The sequence below is a fragment of the Dermacentor albipictus genome, chromosome 9 (assembly GCF_038994185.2).
Source record: "Dermacentor albipictus isolate Rhodes 1998 colony chromosome 9, USDA_Dalb.pri_finalv2, whole genome shotgun sequence".
Lineage (NCBI taxonomy): Eukaryota > Metazoa > Arthropoda > Arachnida > Ixodida > Ixodidae > Dermacentor > Dermacentor albipictus.
The window spans coordinates 126,890,442-126,908,919 of record NC_091829.1 but is presented as its reverse complement, the minus strand read 5'-3'; the positions used below and the strand labels follow the sequence as shown (position 1 = coordinate 126,908,919).

Here is an 18,478-nt window from a genome sequence, read left to right as displayed (position 1 = left end):
GGGGACGAAGATAGAATTGTAGAGAGGAGAAGGAAAGAAGAAGGAGAGGGAGGAGAAGAGGCAGTTCCCATACAAGAGAGGGAAGAGGATGTGACGTGAGAAGGCAAGGAAACCTCACTACTATACGACAGCGGTTGCATAAGCTTAAGTTCAAGGTACGGTGCAGTACGTTGCTGCTATTTCTGAAAAACAAACGCCATGCAAATTGGTCAAGCGGGCAACTTACGCAGGATGTGCAGAAGCACATCCTGCACCGCAGGGCCCAGGAGACACTACGGAAGCAATCGTATGTCACATGAACACTTCTCTGCCCGCCGCGTTAGCTTTGCGGCTATGGCATTGCTAGAGGTCGTGTATTTCATCGCAATCTCGCCAGCCCGATTTCGACGGGGGCGAAATAGAAAACGCACATGCACGGTGTTACAATTAACCCGGAATCCGCCACTAGGGCGTGCCTCATAATCAGAGTGTGGTTTTAGCACGTGCAGGCCCATAATCCAAGTGTAATACTTCTGCCGCAATGCGATCTGCCATGTAAGGCAACCTCAACCCTCTGAGAGGTTGTAAAATATGGCGCACAACAGCGCCTCAAGCAAACACCTCTCCCTTTGTGTTCTGTGTATCATGCAGGCAAGCAGCAGTGGTGCACGCAAGGTAACGTTTAACATCAACTCACCTCTCTCGGGTTAGCCTAAACGTTGAAGAAATTAAGCTTTAGGCTTGAACAACACCGCTAATTATTGGCAATCAGAGCATCCAGCACGGAAAGCTTTGCTTATATCGATTCGCACAGTGCGTGTGATCTGCATAATTTCTTCCTGTATACCAAGCACCCGATCTGTGTTGTGCATGGCGTTCGTTCTCGTTTGCGCTGTTGCCGCTTGTGCATATCGAGCCGGTGCGCGATGCAGTCATCTCCTACGACGTCGTTGGCCAGCCGGTCGAGGGGCGTTGACATTGGGGTGCGGGCATTCGAACAAGTAGTAGACGCCACGAGAGGCGCAGAAAATTCTAGCCTATAGTGTCGACCGAATTTTTGTATGTGGCATTTCCTTCGTAAGAATATGCAGTGCTCAAAGAAGAAAGGGGCAGAAAGGGAAGGAAGAAAAAATATATATAATTCTATCGGGCAGTAAGACTGAAGATCCGCTACCCATATTTTTGTCTTGCTTTCCATTGTAAATGCAGCCAAGCGCTAACTCGTTGTTTGTCAAGACACGAAAGTGTTTTAAGAGAATGCTGGCGGCTCTCAGCTCAGCAATGGCCAGGCTTAATTACTGGCAAGGCTGCATTGTAGGAGCTCTGCAAAATGGGGACCCAACTATTTAATGCAGTGGTATGGGGGCTCTGAAATCGGGAAATGTTGTCCCTCTTTTTATTTGCGGTCGTTGTATATGTCTATAGGCGGGTACAGAACGGAGCGAATCAATTATGAAAGATTTAGGGCGCTACGTCAAGCCATAATCGCTTGCGAATGGGTGCGATGTCCTCGTAATATAACGTGCACTGGCGAAATTTCATCGCACGGCGATTAACCCGTGATGGCGTCCGCCTGCATTGAATGAAATCGTTTGTCCGAGGACATTCCACGGCCAGCCATCAGCGTTTCATTGTGTATCGCCGCCCGCGTCTGGCCCCGTCAGCTGGGGAAGCATTTGCCCCGTTCAGCTCAGCGTAGAAAGCTGTCCCAGAATTGTCTTACATTTGCGCTCAAATGTCGAAGAGCGAGAGCTTTTGCATTTCGAAACGCCCTTATCGCAAATTGCGTTTCGCCAGATATTTCGCAGCGGAGCGTCGGGCAGGCCGTCGCGGACGTTCGTTCGAGCCGATGGCCCTCGCTCCAGCTGCGTTCTGCAGCGCTCGCGGGGGGCAGGTGCAATGGTGATCTAAAGAAAGACGCTTGATTCTGCAACCCGAGCACGGCGAAGCAAAAAGTTTTATGTGGTTGTTCTCACAGGCAGTTTGCTCCGGCAGATGACGCACATTTGAGCTGAGGGTGTTGTTCTGTTCGAAGGATGACGTATATAGCAGACTCCTGGGCGCACCGAGCAGGCTTGGCAGCGATCATCGGCAGGGACGACGCCGTTTGCTTCCTCTTTGCGCGAGTGCTGTTGGGGCGTTTTCTCGACGCGGAAACCGCGGCGTGGGGGACGCGGTGTTCGTCGGTTCGATATGCGAGCTTCCCGTGACGCATTCGATCTCAACGCCGCGTACCCGGTGCACGGCGATAACTCACAATCGTTTTGTTCCCGCGTGTTTTCGGTGTGCCTCCTCGACGGCCAACAAGTCTGCATCGCAGCCCCAACCGCGAGGTCCTCGGGCAGTGGTGCCGAGCACCGACGGGTCTTCCGCTGTAGCGATGGGTTGTCCTCCCCCGACTCGTAATTTGTGATTCCTCTCAGTTGGCCCGGCTGATCAGAAAAATTCCTTGTCTTCCGCACCTTCTTCGCTCACCGACAGGAGCTGTGCGGGAAGCTTTCGTTGCTGCCGCTACTAAGAATGAACGAATGTGAATCGGCGGTCGCGGATTTGGGACGCCGTTCGGCTGGCAAACAGTTGAGTCGCCAGTCATTCTCCACGCGGAAGCCAAACAAAAACAGGCACCACCGCTGCAACCTCAGGAAAAGACGAAATGTTTGCCTCCGCGTCATCCTGCACTAATTGCGAGCAGCGCGAAACAAGGTCTCGTGCCTTCTCGCATTTTTCGCGGCCGAGGGGCACGTGGGACGCTTTACGCCCCGGCGCCCGGGCTGTGACCGGTTGCAAGGTTCGATTGAGAACATATTGAGAACGATTGAGAACAGTAGATCTTTTATTTATGCCATCGACATTTAATAAAAATTGTCGAAATTAGGAAGGTTTCTGGAAACGAAACTATCAAGTTTACAACTCTAACTCAGCAATCAATAATCATATCGCAATTCTGTCAACTGCGCATAATATTACATTCAAAGGGGCCAAAATTTGTCTTATACGCCGTTCAGTAATACACCGTTCTTCTACGAGTATGACTCTTGCGAAAGCCTCATAAATATCCTGACACATTCACGTAAGCTGTAATTTTCATATCAAGTTCGTCCGCTTTGGATGCTCTAACTGATGCACCTTACAGAACGGTGATATCTGTTTTCGATGCAGAGGTAGAAATCTGTACACTTCGGACTTGCACGTTAATTTTTAAACTTTCATTTCTTTTTATTCTTGTAAAAAAAGCAAGCCCTAAACCAACATGTTGCTTTGGAACAGTCACTAAAATATAACATTCTCTTTCAAACGGAACAAATTTTATTGAAAACGTGCTCTGCGTTTATCTCGGTAAAGAATTCTGCGTTTTACTTGTATAGGCAGCATCGGAGTTGTACCCGAGCCGCCGATTAGGTTTGCTCAAAAGCATGGCATGGCGAAGATGTCGTTTCACTGCAAAATAAATATAATGAGCGCGTCGCCGTCCTTCGTTCAACCGCCCGCTGGTCCCACTCGAACCGGCCAACCAAGAGAGTCTTCGAAGATTTAGACGCAAAGTGAGGTGCAAGCATACCGTGTAAACAGAAGTGCGAAGCTGTCTATGGCTGGTATTCCGGCTTGCTTGAACAGCTGCTCGTGTATATGTGCGTTTTGTCTCCTTCGCCGACGGCAAAGAGCCGGCGTGTAATTTCAGGCGCTGCTTTCGGACGGCCGGGCTTGATGTATCCTGCTCCGCGCATGCATAACCCCAAAGCGATAGCGCACTCCCTGCGGGCGCGGCTTTGTGCAGTGCACGCGGGCAAGAACAACGGCCGGGCTTTGTTCCTTATGCCGCCCGATATCGACTCCCCGGCCATTGTCGTTGGCGGAGCGGCGTCTTCGGTTTCCTCGACGCCCGCGTGTCGCCGGAGGGGTGGGGGGGTGGGGGGGGGCTGTTCTGGCCGGAGTGCGCGCCCACCTCGTCGCGCGGATAGGGAGAGCCCTGGCTTGGCCGCAAATGTGTGAGCGCTGGCGCAATACGGGTTCGCGGGACAGTCGCACTGAGCAAGAACGCAGGTCTCTGGTGAGGCAGCGTGTGACCACATCGAGGGTCTTACCAAAACTCGTTTGGTCAGAGAGGACCGTGGCACAGAATGCACTCACCGCGCGCCGTTTGTTTCGCTTAAAATCTTATTTCCGCGGTGTATACCCGTTATTCTGTTCCAGCGTCTAACCATGGGAGCGCGTGAAACCGACACTGCAGTGACTCGCATATTCCGCTTAACAGGCGGTGCGAAGCGTTGGTAGGCGCATCATCGGTCCCGTGTCTCTTATAATTTTCCTTCGACGATAACACTGGCGCGACAGAAAAGAATTTTCGAACGCTTTGTAGTTGGACGAGCTGCCACGAGATGCGCTTTGCTAGCGTTTGTCTAGGGCTTGTGGTAGCCCGTGCAAGTCTTATACCTGTGTCACACGGGCACATTTGGAAGGCCTTCCAGTCAACGGCCTTTGAAACGCCACAACTCTATCGACTCAAAGGAGTTGTCACGCTGCTACACGGCACTTTTGAAAGGCCGTTGAGTGGTTCAAGCGTTTCTCGCAAAATTGTGTGTTGCTGCGGATCTTTATTTTCGTTTTCATGTCACGAAAAGTTAAACAACATTAAAACCATTTAAAAGCACTATAATTTCTTTTATATTTGTTTATACATTAAAAGAAATTTGTTTATTCATTGCCATACATATATGTTTAGTTTTTAAGTTGTTGAGTAGCGAAACTGCGGCAACGTCTGCGCCGCTCGATGCGGCTGCCGTTCTGGTGTGTGTTCGCACATCTCAAGTGGCAAAAACAGTTTATTGAATAATGAATAACAATCATATATAGTATTTTAAGAGCATTTGGTTTGATTTGTTCTTTCTAACCGTGAGTGCGAGCACAATGTGAACGAGAAGGCATGTTCGCGCTGTTTCCGCTTCCGTTGGTCAAAGGCCATCGAGATTTCGATAGAGTTGTAAGGTGCTCCGTTGATTCGATAGACCTTTGACTCGGCGGCCTTCGAAACGGCCCGTGTGGCAGCTCGAACTTGACCTTTGAGTCAACTGACTATAGGTTGGAAGGCCTTCCAAACGCCCGTGTGACACGGGTATTAAACGGCACGACGTATAAGCTGAGACTCGCCAATGTGCCTGCAGCTATGGGCGGGACACTTTACCGCCGGTGTGTACGCGCTGGCCGCAACTGCTTCCAGTAGCTCGACGACCAACTGCAGCGGCCGCCGTAGCCGTGCGTGCGCGGCCGCTGCGACAACCGGGCGGAAAGGGTGGCGCGATGAATGGAAGAACAGAGAGCAACGGCGGGCGTTCAAAGAGAGGAAACCATAAACGCGAGAAATAATAGCGATATCGTAAGCGTTACGGGCACCGGGATCCGGACACAAAGAAGTAAGGAATACGAGCGATGCGGGCGTGGGGCATTGGAAGGGGGGTGTTCTTTCGTTTAGTTCGTGCGGGTGGGGGAAGGGAGCGAACTGGGGGAACGGCGCTATCTCGCGCGCTGCGCCGACGCGTGAGGCGGCGTCCAAAGCATTGTTGTCGCCAGGGAAGCGCGGGCGTTCGGACGAACAAAGGCGCCGCGCATCCCCGAGGCGGCCGACTGACAAATTGACGTCTCCCAGGGGCGCCGCCTCTGCCTCGCGGCGGCTCCCGCGAGCCGCTTGCGGGTCGGTCTCGCGCGATTCCTTTGCCGGAGGACGACGAGTGCGACACACACGCCGTCCGTACGGTACTCGGCCCGAGCCACTCCGAGCGAATATTAGCATCCAGAACAGAAGTACTGCAGCTGTGTGTAGGCACTGCCACCGTGCTCGGTGTTTTTCGGTTCTCTAGAACGAGACGTATCCACCGAGGCCTGCGCCTTTAAACGCGAAGAGCGATGCCTGGCTTCTTTTTCTCTGGCCGGAAGATCAACATTAATTCCGCTCGGTTTCCTTTAATCACGTGGCCGTGTCGGCTTGCCTTAAAGGGGCTTAAAAGACCACACCGAAGGAAGGACGGCACGAAGCGCGAGACACTTGCAGCATCGGCGCACTGCTCGGATGCGACTTGAGTGGCGCGGCTGAGCGAAAGCCGCAGTCTCAACTTGGCCGCCGCTCCCGGAGCATCGTCCAAGTTCGCCGTACCGATAAGGGAGAATCATCTTTCTTCCCAAAATCGCGGCCAGTGGAGCTTGGCTTTGTTCACAGTTCCCATTCCAGGAAAAGCGTGCCAATGCAAAGCGGATCAAAGGTTGGCGTTGTGTTGAGAATACGGAATAATATTGATTCTCATTGGGCTCGGGCGTAGCGTTTTCCGGCTGGCCCTTCTTGTGTTTGTTGGCTGAGGGGGTTCCGTGTTTCAATTCGACGCGCGTGCTTTTGCCTCGCGTTATTCCCATCTCGCTTGCGTGTTTCCCTCTCGGCATTTTCGTGGAGACACGATCCGCGCCCACACTGCGCGCGCTTGTAGCGCGGTCGCCCGGCCTCGCACAGCGGCCGCTCTTCGGCATCGTGCACGGTCTCCGTAGTCGCGAACTGTACGCGCCTGCCAAGCGCCGCGGTTCGAAACCTAAGCGCTAAATAATTTCGCGATCTAAACGGTCGTGCTAAGCAAATGTAGGTGAGCACTTACGTCCTCTAATTTCGGCAATAAATTCACAATTCGTTCCCAGCGCGAGTGACGCATGTGTGCACAGTCGGCCGCACAACATCTGCGGCTTTGCGAGACGCCGACGATGCCGCGAAACCTCTGCGTCGATGTCCAAGCTCAGCAGGTCCTTCGCGACCTACACTGGGATAGATCTAATTAGAAACGCCACGCTTTATACTTAGCAGAGATTCATCGATATTGCGGATCCCGCGAACATTTGGGTCTGACTGCGCGTGCGTATGACGTTGTTCACTTTGTTCTTTTGTCACCCTAACGTGCAGCCCCTTCTTTGCAGAACGCGACATGGTCACGCCCCCTTCTCCGTAGGACGGCCGCACTTTGTCTCTACCGGTGAGTGTCATCTCGACAGCTTGAGCGAAGGGCGCGCCACGAGAGCTGAGCTGAGCGAGGAGAAGAAAGGATGGGACCCCCTCCTACAAAGTGGCCTTTATTGACACAACTTGGCACAAAAAGTGGTCGCTTTGTATTCGAGGATTCGACTGAAGTACGTCTATAGTTGGATACAACTTTAGAAAAAAGGGGAGGCCCCGCCCAGATGACCGAAGCGGCGAAGTCACCGGCCGTCCGGCGCATGACATCGGTCCAGAGTGCGCGCCCATTGGTGGATGCTCGTGTGCACTCGCCTCGGAGGAGTAAACGCCCCCTTTTTTCTAAAGTTGTTTCCGACTATAGTCAGGCTGAATTTGCAGTCAGTGACCAAGTCAAGGCGAAAAACACCGCTACGCCTCGCAGCCCTTATGGTTTCCTTGGTCGCGCTATAGGGCAGAGAAGAGTCATTTGTCGTTTTTGCCAATACATGACGTGTTATGTATACGTCGTACACTCTGCATCACATCCTGGCAAGAAAAAAAAAAAAAAACCACGACAAACGACTTTTTTCAGCCCTATAGGGCGAGCTTGTGGTCGCGCTATAGTTGTTAGTCCAGCCACCTTCCTGTCGCTTTGTCTATATTTACTTATCGATTTTTGCTACATTGAAGTTTGCTGGCATTCTCCTAGTATGACCACGTGCGCTCCGAGGCCTAGCGGTACTGTTCACTTTGACTTACTTGGTCACTGATCCAAAATTCTCGATCATTGTCGGTGCATATAAGACGCTGGTGTCTTCGCGCGGGCCTGGAGAGCACAGCGTTTCTGGGCGCGTTCGGCGACCCCGGGAAAGGCATTCCCAGTGCGCGCGCTTATTCATTCCAAATTACGAGAAAGAAGGGAGACCCGGGTGCGGGCCCGGGAAGTGAGCCCGGGCAATTGGTATATTCCGCGGTTATTTCCTAACAATAGTTATGAAACCGGTAATTGCATGTTTGCAAACTTTCAAATGGTTTTCATGTGCGCACTATTATGCAGGTATGCGCCAACGGGGAGCTGCTCCATATTACGTGCTCTCACAAACACCCGAAGCTTGCAACGCACTACCGACGCGCTCAAAACATTCGCACGTAATTCTGAATGCCTCGTGGTTTCGCTGTTCCTCAAAGGCTCACTTTCATGATGCGAATTCGTGCGTAAGCAGCACGAGCCAACGTCCGACGGCGTCGCCTCTGGCGTCGTCTACGTACGCTGAACGACGAACACTGGGAACGCGTACAGCGAACCGCCTCAGTTTTCCGACCGCGAGGAACTCGCGAGAAAGTCGCATTTCTTGCGTGCCTCAGCGTGGAATTAAGAAGAAGCTTTAGCTCCCATCTAAATACATGTAAAAGGAGAATTCATGTTTCTCGGCAACCACTGCACGATATTTTACGAGATTTATTGCATTTAAATCAAAAGCTTAAAATCTAGTTTCGATTTTTTGATTTATGTCGTCAACTTTTTATTAAAAATTGGCAAATATCGAACATTTTTAGAAAACGAAACTATGAAGTTTAGAACTCTGTAACTGAGCACAGAAAAATTATATCACAATTCTGTGACTTGCATCCAATAGAAAATCTGAAGTAGGCAAGATTGGTACGTTACACAGAAATCTGAAAAAAAGAATTGTAATGTGAAAAGACAGCTTTTGCAGAACCCTTCTACACAGCGTAACAAATTCACGTAATATATAAAATGACATATATTATTTGTCTGCTTTCAATGATCTAATGAATCCCTTTACACAACAGCGGCCTTTACACAACAGCGATATCCTTTCTTGATGCGCAGGTATTAATTTCTAAAATTTGTGCTTCTATCTTTTTCGAATTTTTGAAAATTCTTTTACCAAAATGCTGGTCCTAAATAAAAATTCCCCTTCCAACAGTCACTAGAGTTTACCTTTCCCTCTCAAATGCAACAAATTTCATTCAAATATATCCAAGCGTTATCTCAGAAAAGCGTTTCTGCTTTTTACGTGTATTTCAATAGACCGCGTCGCAGTTGGGCAGGAGCTAATGCTTCCTCTTAAGGTGCGCAGCGTGGTAATCGTGGAAGTAGTGATTTATTTCTTAAACTCTGGGGTGAATGCATTTGCTGCGACAAAATCTGCTGGCATTCCGTGCTCCGTAAACTTCGAGAGCGTAGCCTAATCGGGGGGGTACAAGGCCGTTATGAAATACAACGGATCGAGACGCCTCATCCAACGTTCTTCTGATTTCCAGTTGTTTCTACAGATATAGTGACTAGGTTGCGTCGGAAATATTACGGCTCCCACGTCACTGCGTGTAGTTAAAGTTTAGCGACATAGATAATGAGCCCGTGGAAGCAAGGGAAGGGCTCGAGATGAGAGAGAGAGAGAAATTGATGAAGAGTGTAAAGAGCAGCGAGGTTAACCAGATACACGTCCGCTTTGCTGCCCTCCACGGGAAGAAAGTGACATAGGGACGAGAAGAGAGAAAGAAGGCAACAGAAAGAGCTCCGACGGCGCGCAGCAATTCTGTGTATGTGGGAGAGACTTTGTCGCTGTGACGCGTTGCCACGAGTGTCGTCGCCGCTCTTTACGCCAGCGACGCGTACGGCCACAGTTCGAGGATCCTCGTTCGCAAAAATACGTCACGATGTCCACTTGAGGCATGCAAGAACTGTATGCGGGGCTTCGAGTAAGGTGCTTTGAGCTGACGGTATCTGCAGCTTATTAAAACACACACACACACACATCCGAAGGGCATCAGCTAGCGGCTGCAGCACGACGACAACCTATATCCCGCTTTGGCAATTCTCGGGAGCGGCTCTAGATGAAACGCGCGAAAACACTGCGATATCGCAAAGTTCATTTCCACCGAGGACCGTTCGTTTCAGTGGCACTCGCTTAGGGTTCGGCATCCTTGGAACGGTGATTGCGGCGAGCTTCAGTGAAAGCAGCCGCTTTTCCGGGTGCGATAAGCCGCGCGATCGAGGAAGCAAAAGCAAATGCTTCGGGTGGCGCTCTGCGAAGCCAAGCGATGCAACGCGTGCAGTCGCCTGGCGCGTCAGATTACGTCCGAGCGGATTATCGCCCCGCATCGCGCCTTCTCCGATTATCGCGCATGACGGCCCCGTGGCAAGTTCGTTGCCCGCGCGTTGCTTTTGCTTCGTTGCTTCCGCGCGTCCGATAGGTTCGCTCGTTCTCACGTGCACGTGTAAGGGGTCGTCTGCTCTTCGCAAATCGAATTAAAGCGACGGCTCGTGCCTCACGGTATACGGGCGCGCTTGCGAGCGAAATAGAGAAGGAAAAAAAGACGAGCGCGCGCACAACAAGCAAGCGGCTACTTTGAAAAGCAAGCGCTGAGGGGCGCGCAAGTGGTTGGCCGAGATTGCGGGCGTTGATTTAGCGGCCTTGTGAGCGTTAACACTCGCCAGAGCAGGGCAGGGTGACGTGTAACACGAGAGCGCCGCCTGATAGCGGCCGTCGTCTGCTGCACGACGTTCGCGTGGTCGTCTGCGATCGCGACGCGGATTGTTTTCTGTTTGTTCGCGCGGCGGATGTTTTGTCATCGCGCAATGAGATATGCTCCGCAATAGGGAGGCACCATCGTGGCACTGATTTTTTTTCATTAAATATATTTAAGTAGAGGTTGGTGCCTATGTGCGGCGCCGCCCGCTGCTCTTCTCTTACGTGATATCGTCGGAAAGTTCTCAACAGTCACCAAACTGAACAAATAACACATGAACGAACATTCACGTACTAAGTCTCAGTACTGCAATATAAATAAATGCTCGCGCAACAAAAGAGTTCACGTAGCATAAATACTCACAAAACCGAAATGTTCACACGCAGCACATGAGTTCGCACAAAATAAATGTTCTCCAAACCAAGATATTCACGCAGAAAGTGTTGGGCACTTGAATGCCGCACTCTAAATGCTACAAATACAAATGCTACATGCACACGAACACCCATTCAACATGTAATTGAGGCTGCTTGTTAATAATAACAATGCCAGCTGTAACTATTGCATCACTTAGTATTTTTGTGATATCATTTATTCCTCCAAACATTGTGTTAACGCACGCGCAGCGATCGTTGAAGTTTTTCTGTTGACCATGGACCTAAAATGTTTTCTGAGGATAGTGACCGTCTATCCAAGCCATGTAGTTTTTTCCAGAGATTTTTGCCAGGAGAATCGTGATGATTTCAGTGTAGGAGAAGGTGTTCTATGTCTTCTTCCTCCTCTTCACATGAGCATCTGGTCCTGTTCGTTTTTCTGATCCTATACAGGAGGCGTTTAGTATAGGCAGTGCCTAGTCGAAGCCTATGAACTGTTGTTCCAACAGATCGACTAATTTTCAATGGAATATTGAATATTATCCCACGATCTGCATTATATAATTGAGAGTTCTGCGCATCATTTATGAACCAAGTTTCCTTGGACAATCTACCGCATAGTTTGTTCAACAGATATCGCGCATCACCCGCCGCTAAAGGAAGTAGCGCTAATTCATTCTCTTGATGTGCTGCACGTGCCACGTGATCAGCTGTTATATTTCCCATAATTTCACAGTGTCTTGGAATCCTTTGGAAAGTTACGTCGTATCGCAGATCTTTCGCTGTGGCGTATGTCTTCTGTATTTCGTATGTCAATGTGCTGTTTGCTTTTCTTAAGCTGATTTCTTTTAAGCACAGCAATGAGGCTTGTGAGTCGCTCAGAATTACCCAACGAAGTAGTTCTGACTGCTGACACATGTAACGTAAAGCAGAAAGGATTGCGTAAATTTTGCAGTTGCGGACGTTGTAAAGTGGCAAAGCTCATAAGCTTCTTTCTCTTGGTATGCAGGTATATAAAACGCCGATTTAGAGCTTTGTTTCCAGCATGAGCCATCGGTATACACGTGAATGCGATCTACGTAATTCGTGTAAAGATGTGATAAAGTTAATTGCTTTATCGCAACTACGGACATATCAAATTTGCGACCTACTCCAGGAATTGAAGTGACTATTTCTGGAATTGCTAGCCGCCATGGGGGATGAGTTGCGCAAGTAAACTAGTATTCGTAAGCAAGCAGTAAGTTTTTGTACCGCCGTATTTGCAGCGGTTCTATCCTGAAGGTCTTGGCCTTGTGGATGATTAGAGTGTTGTACAGCCAAGCGAAAAAAGTGACGACAAGTTTCTTTAAATCTTAGTGCATGAAAAGTTGGTTGGCGGGACTCAGCAATTACCAAAGCACTGGCAGATGCATGCGGAACACCAAGACATATGCGAACGCTAGCAATCTTTGAATTGTTTCCTCTAGGTTACAGGATATTCCATGTAGCACAGGATCAGAGTGTGCTATTGTTTGTATAATGATTGCGGAGTGAATGCGTAATAAGGAAGAGGCTGAACTGCCCTATCTCACTCCAGCAAATCGACGGAGAATCAATGGCAATGCTGGAGAATGTTAATTAGGGAGTTAACTTTCTCCTCTAATGCTCTTATTTGGGGAGGCCACGATAGCCGTCTGTCTATGATAATACGCAAGAACGTGTGTTGTTGCACAAGTTGCAGACGCTGAGTACGTTTACAGTTTACGAGCTGGAATCACTTGATGCATTTCCTCGTAAAACGAAGTACAGCAGTTTTCTCATGTGAAATAATCATGCCGCTGCTTTTCAAAAAATCATTCATTAGTGTTAGGCCAGCTTGTAGCGTTTGCTGAACGGCTTGAACACTCCAGTCACATGCCCATTTGCGCAAGTCGTGATTAATTCAAGGTAGCAGGCAGGATATGGGGTAATTCAGCCATAACACAGTTAAATAAAAATTGACTGAGTACACTATCCTGCGGGACGCCTTGATTCATTTGGCGCTCTGTGCTTTTTCCATCGGCAGTTTCAATAAATATTTTCCTATCTCTTAAGGAATCCGCTATCCATCTCAGTGTTCGGCCAACTATGCCCAACTGAATTAACCCATGGAGTACGTAAGTGTGGCTGGCTGTGTCAAATGCGCGCTTTGTGTCTAGAAACACTGCAATAGTGATTCTTCCACAGCTCCTCTCGTGATCTACGTTTGTAAACAAGATCTAAAACAGCATACACCGGCGCCAGCGGAAGCCCGCCATATTTACGGGTAGTGCTGGTGCACTATGTCCACCACTGCAGCCCAGCGTCTGTCATCTCTTGCATAAGTTTACATAGGCAACTTGTCAGGCCGACAGGGCGGAAAGAATCTGGCGATAAAGGGGTGTTACCGGGTTCTAGTATCCGAACCATTCGTGCAATTTTCCAGGAAGGAGGAAGGCGTCTCGATATCCACGCATCGTTCAGTAATTTCAACAGTTTTTGTGGCCGCAGGACCCAGGTTTTTCAGTGTTGCATATGTGACCCCGTCAGGTGCAGCCGCTGTCCTGTGGCTGCACGACACAAGCGCGTTCTTTATATTCTTCTAATGAAAACGGCTGATCTAGGTCATGATGATGGCTATTGATTGAAAAATTGATCGATGTTTTGACTTCTTCGACAGAGTTACTGCATTCAGGTGTGTTTACTGCTGCACTTGGGCTTGTGATAAGCTGACAGAACTCGTTTGCAACGGTCTTTTCCAGTATTTTCTGGACTAAAGCTACATCTCTGAATGGTTGTTTGTGCGTTACTGGCCCATTAAAAGAGCGCCGAACATTCCATAATATTTATTCAGGTGTAAGGGCAGTAAGTGAAGTGCAGAATTCCTGCTAGCGCTTTGTACCTAGGCGCTCCAGCTGCCGAACCATACGATTATGCATCTTTTGACATTCTCAGTAATCTTCAATAAGGCCTGTTCGTCGGTATTTTCTTTCAGCTCGGCGGCGTATAGCTTTGATACCTTCGTGTTCAGAGACTACACCAGTCTAACCTTCAGGAACCTTAACAAATTTTGAACAGAGGTTTCACTTCTCTTCTATGAGCGATAATAGACTGTCTCTGTCACTGACCGCATCAGCTTGACTTGCAATGTGATATCGAAATGCCTGACAATTTGTCATCTTTGCAGAGCACCGATAAGTCAAAAATCGTAGTCTGGAATGCTGCATTAGAATAGGAAAATTATGGCTACCCCTTGTTTCAATGTCTGTTTTCCATTTTGCTCCACATGCAATATCGTTTGAGCAGAACATGATGTCCAGGCAGCTGGAGTAATAAAAGCCCCGTAGGAACGTCACTGAGCCTTCATTCAACAAATACAGACTACTGTTCTGAATCGTCTTTTCTTGGTCATTTCCACGATGGTCACAGTAGGCGCTGCTCCTGTGGCCGGGGGCCACGTTAGCTGGACCGAGGCCATCGCGATTAAAAAGCGTCGTGCAAGGAAGAGGGGGCGGAGGAAGCAGGAATATGCGGAATGACAGGGAGGTTAGCCATTTCCGAGCCCGGCTGTCTACCTTGTGCTGGGGAAATATGCTAAGGGAGTAAATGATAATTTAAAAGAGATGTTACAAAAAAGGAAAGAAGAGAAAAAAAGGAAAGGAGAATACGACACTGCTTAAAGTCTGTCTTAAGACCAGTTCTCCGCAAGGAAAGCAACAACGCTTTCAAATCTTTCTGTGCTGAGGGCGCTCGCGGGCAGTGTCCCAGGACCCTTTTCCTCGACAAAGGGCGTTTGACAAGACTACGTCTTGAGAGTCCTTTCCTGGGCGCACTGAAGCGGGCACACCCACAGCGAAGGTGGGCGATTGCGTCATCGCAGCTACAGTTATCGCATGTAGGGCTGTTGGCCATTGCGATCCGAAATGAGTAAGCATTCTGTAAGGTAACGCCAAGCCACAAGCGGCCCAGAACCGTTTCCCAGCTCTACATAGTCCTGATGGGAGGCTCTGTAGACGTAGATTCGTATCCAAATTGTGAAGACGAGCGTTGGTAAATTCTGTCGAGTTCCACTGTGCAAGTGTAAGTTCACGTGTGAGCGAACGAAATCCTGTAGCTGCGTCTGTTCCAGATAACGGTATAGCTACACAAGGGAGGCCGACGTGAGTTCATCGGGCGGCCTCATCTCCACAGTGGTTTCCGTGTATGCGGCAATGACCCGGTATCCACTGGGAAACTGCGTTGTGTTACCTACATACCGTAAGGGTATCATCGTAAAGCAGATTGATCCGACCTACGAATTACTTATTCTATTTTGTAGCAACATAAAATTGACGTGCACCCCATGTTTTCCACGCCTTACGGCAACCCCGGATTGGAGAATGATCCGCCTGTTTGTGTCGTCTGCTTCTGCTAAGGTACGCTATTGCTTGTCGAGGGTTTGCGTAGGGGTTGACAGCGCTTCCCAACGCGGGCGTTATTCGAATGGGCTCGGAGATGAAGTTACGGAAGCTGTATAGTTTTAATGTCACTGTTGAAACTGGTGAAGGCATGATGAGCCTTGAAGTGTTCGCTGATTAACACGATGTCCTTCGTATTTTATGCTTCCCGGCACGTCGTCATCTTCGTCCACGACACGTACAACTTGAATATTCTGGAAATATCACTTTGTCATCCGCTCCATTTCTCAGTGCAGTCAACGAGGCGCGCTATAGTAGAGCGCGAAAGAGAACAACCGCCACGGCAGGACGGATCACTGAGAGCGTGTGTGTGCATTCCTATAGATGGATGGATGCTGTGAGCGGCCTCTTTGCGACGGAGTGGTGAGTTGCACCACGAAGACTCTTTTTCTTATTCTGCCGAATGTCCTACCTCTTTCTTTTTCTACAGACTGAACATTTCCAGCATTAAACTTCTTGAACCATTATTGGGAACTTTGTTTTTGTACGTCTCCGTTGTCTGTGGTCTCCTTGCTTTTCGGCCATCAGACCTGTAACCGCCTTTTACTAATCTCGATTGCGGAAATGTTTTCTTTTCCCCGCTATCCCGCTATTTCTACCATTTCACCACCGCGGCAGCGGTGGTACTAGGTTCGAATCCCTGTGCCGCCGGAAACCCACCGATATTTCTCTAATGGTCAGAGATGTACCACGACGACCTGTCGTTCGGTTGTGTATCTGGCTTCTCATATCGAATTGGGGCCCTTTATAGGAATGTGTGTCTGAAAGCCCGTTGTCCCCAACAGAGCGTCGGCGAAACAGTCCAGCATCCGCCGCTGCTGAGGTCGGCCGACGAGTGCGGCCGCGGGCTCCCGGATGTGCCGGTGCAAGCGCGCCCCCGGCTCGCCGATCCGAGCCGGGGCCTTTTTGTTAGCTAGCTTCTGTGGCTGGCATGACCACCTTTGCGCTGGCAAGTGCACACGATGAAAGGGTTCCCTGTGGATGATGCAGTTGTAAGCCGATTCCAAATAAGCCGACGACCGAGCCTTTCTACACTTTGCCTACTACACCCTACTTGTAATAACCTTCACGGCGGTAACGTTAGCGCGCAACGTTCTTGGATGTCTCGGTGTTATGGGACTAATTTCAGAATTGTGCGCCTTCGGCTAGTCCTCAGGACCTGCGCGTTTCTTTCGTGCTGTAAGAGCATAGCACTCGCGTTCTCCAGTGCTCTTATGCGTTCTGATGTGTCGTCCATTTTTTTTTTAATGTACGCAGTTCCCATCCGTCGCCAGTGCTTTTTAAATGGGCCGTTAGTAACCTTTTCTTTAATTTGTGCATGCTTTTGATGAGAAGTAACCCTTCCGCGTTGATCCTTTACCGTCAGACAGCTTTTACTTGAAGCGCTCGCCATCATGGCTTACTGGAAATAAAAAGCTTTTAAGTCTTTAACATCAGGAGAAGCGTGTGTGTGCATGAAGTCTGGGAGGCTGGTCACTTCGCATACATATATATATATATATATATATATATATATATATATATATATATATATATATATATATATATATATATATATATATATATATATATATATATATATATATATATATATCGTAACCAATGGTTGTCTGCTCCGTACCACCGCCAGTTGCACGTAGCACCTCGAAGACGCCGGACGTGTGTCAATTGGGTTCTTGAGCAGCACTTCGTAATGTTATGAACCTGCGCCAAATCATGCATTTAGGACCTTAAACAGGTGTCACGTAATAATGATATCGCATATGTCCCGCGTTTACCGCCAAATCGCGTGCTGATCTTTTATTTTCCTCCTCCTCCTCATTATTATTATTCCAACTACTGAAATGGAAGTGATCGCACACCTGTTGCGAAGAGCTCAGCCTCTCGTCGTGCTGCAAGCGCGCGAGCCGTTCCGAGCCGGCGCCTCCGGGGTCCGATCAGGGCGACCGCAGCCGGCGCGGTCAGGGGATGCAGGCGGCCATCGATCGGAGCGCACCTGCGCGGCGCCGCCGCGTACACACGATGTCCCCACTCCTGCCGGAAGAGGACCCTCCCGCATCTGTCGCGCGCCTCGATTCCGTCTCGTTCAGAGTGCACGCGCTGGGCGGTTTCGTTCGAGGATTGCCGAACGACGGGATGCCCTCGTCCGACGCCTCGCGAGGTAATTCACATGTTCCTCGCAGGTTTATTCCCTCGGAGGCGGTATAGTGCAGATGAATGGATGGCAATAACATCGCTTCGTAGCAGATGGTAACGGCGTTTTCGACATTGCCGTCACTTGTGTGAACACTGACGAGCCATGCGCTGGGCTCAGCCAACCCAACTGGACAGGCCTCGCGCACTGTGTAATCGCATTCTCGTCTTGCGTGTCGACGGATGACGCAACAGAAAGGTGACGCAATGCGGTGGCTGGCGAGGAGCGCTATCTTTTTGCACCGCTCTTAAATCGTCGCATAGTTACAAAGTTTGCAGAGCATTGGCGGGAAGTCCGCTTCTTTATTTCCATATACTTAAGTGTTCAAGTACAAGTTGCAAGTGTTCATTTTGATCACCTCCTCATCTTCTTCCTTTTGCCCTTCCTGTCTCTTCTTCTTCGCCGGAACGTCGCATCCTCCCGTACTTCGGTTTTCATCCGTCGGAAGATGGTAGGGTACGGCGTTTCCCAGTGTTGCTATTTCGGGTTCGGCCTCCGGTCCCAAACAGTGCAGCGATTTTAGAGTGCCCCGATGTTTGATGGTCTTTATTACTGTGTAGGGACCACAAAAACTTGACTTTGGTTAATATAAACTTCTTCGGACTAACACCTGTGCCCCCAGGCTCTACTGCGGGCATCTTGGGTGTATGTCGTAGATCGTAGTGTCTCCTCAGGATTGACGTGTAGCGTATAAGCTCCTCTTTTGTCTTGAGCTTTTCCAGTGATTGCATTGTCGCAGCCAAGTGGTTTCGTCTGATGCGGTGAAGTTAGGTGTGCATTCCACCGTGTGGAATACTGCCAGAGTGCCGCTTCCAAGGCACATTCACGACGGAAATCAGGGTACATAGCGATGAATGTCTTAATTAAGGTCCGGAATGAGCCTCTCAGCTAAGCCGTTTCCTTCAATGTGGTAGTCGTGCGGCAAATCTAAGGGTCATTCCTCTTTCACGGACCAATTCCTGGAACTAATCCCAGCGGAAAGCTGCTCCGTAGTAGGACGCCACCACCTTGGTCTTTT

The 18,478-nt window shown here is 49.5% G+C and overlaps 1 protein-coding gene across 8 annotated transcripts in view; it reads left to right on the top strand.

Annotated features, from left to right (window-relative positions):
* LOC135912192 (latrophilin Cirl-like) overlaps positions 1-18,478 on the top strand; it is a 492,061-nt gene that overhangs the window by 136,917 nt on the left and 336,666 nt on the right. For 6 of the 8 annotated variants that reach the window (XM_065444565.2, XM_065444564.2, XM_065444570.2 and 3 more), the window contains one exon: positions 6,925-6,980. The exons of the other annotated variants lie outside the window; for them this stretch is intronic. In XM_065444565.2, coding sequence (XP_065300637.2) covers positions 6,925-6,980 — 56 coding nt within the window. The remainder of the gene's footprint in view (positions 1-6,924; positions 6,981-18,478) is intronic. 8 annotated transcript variants of the gene reach the window in all.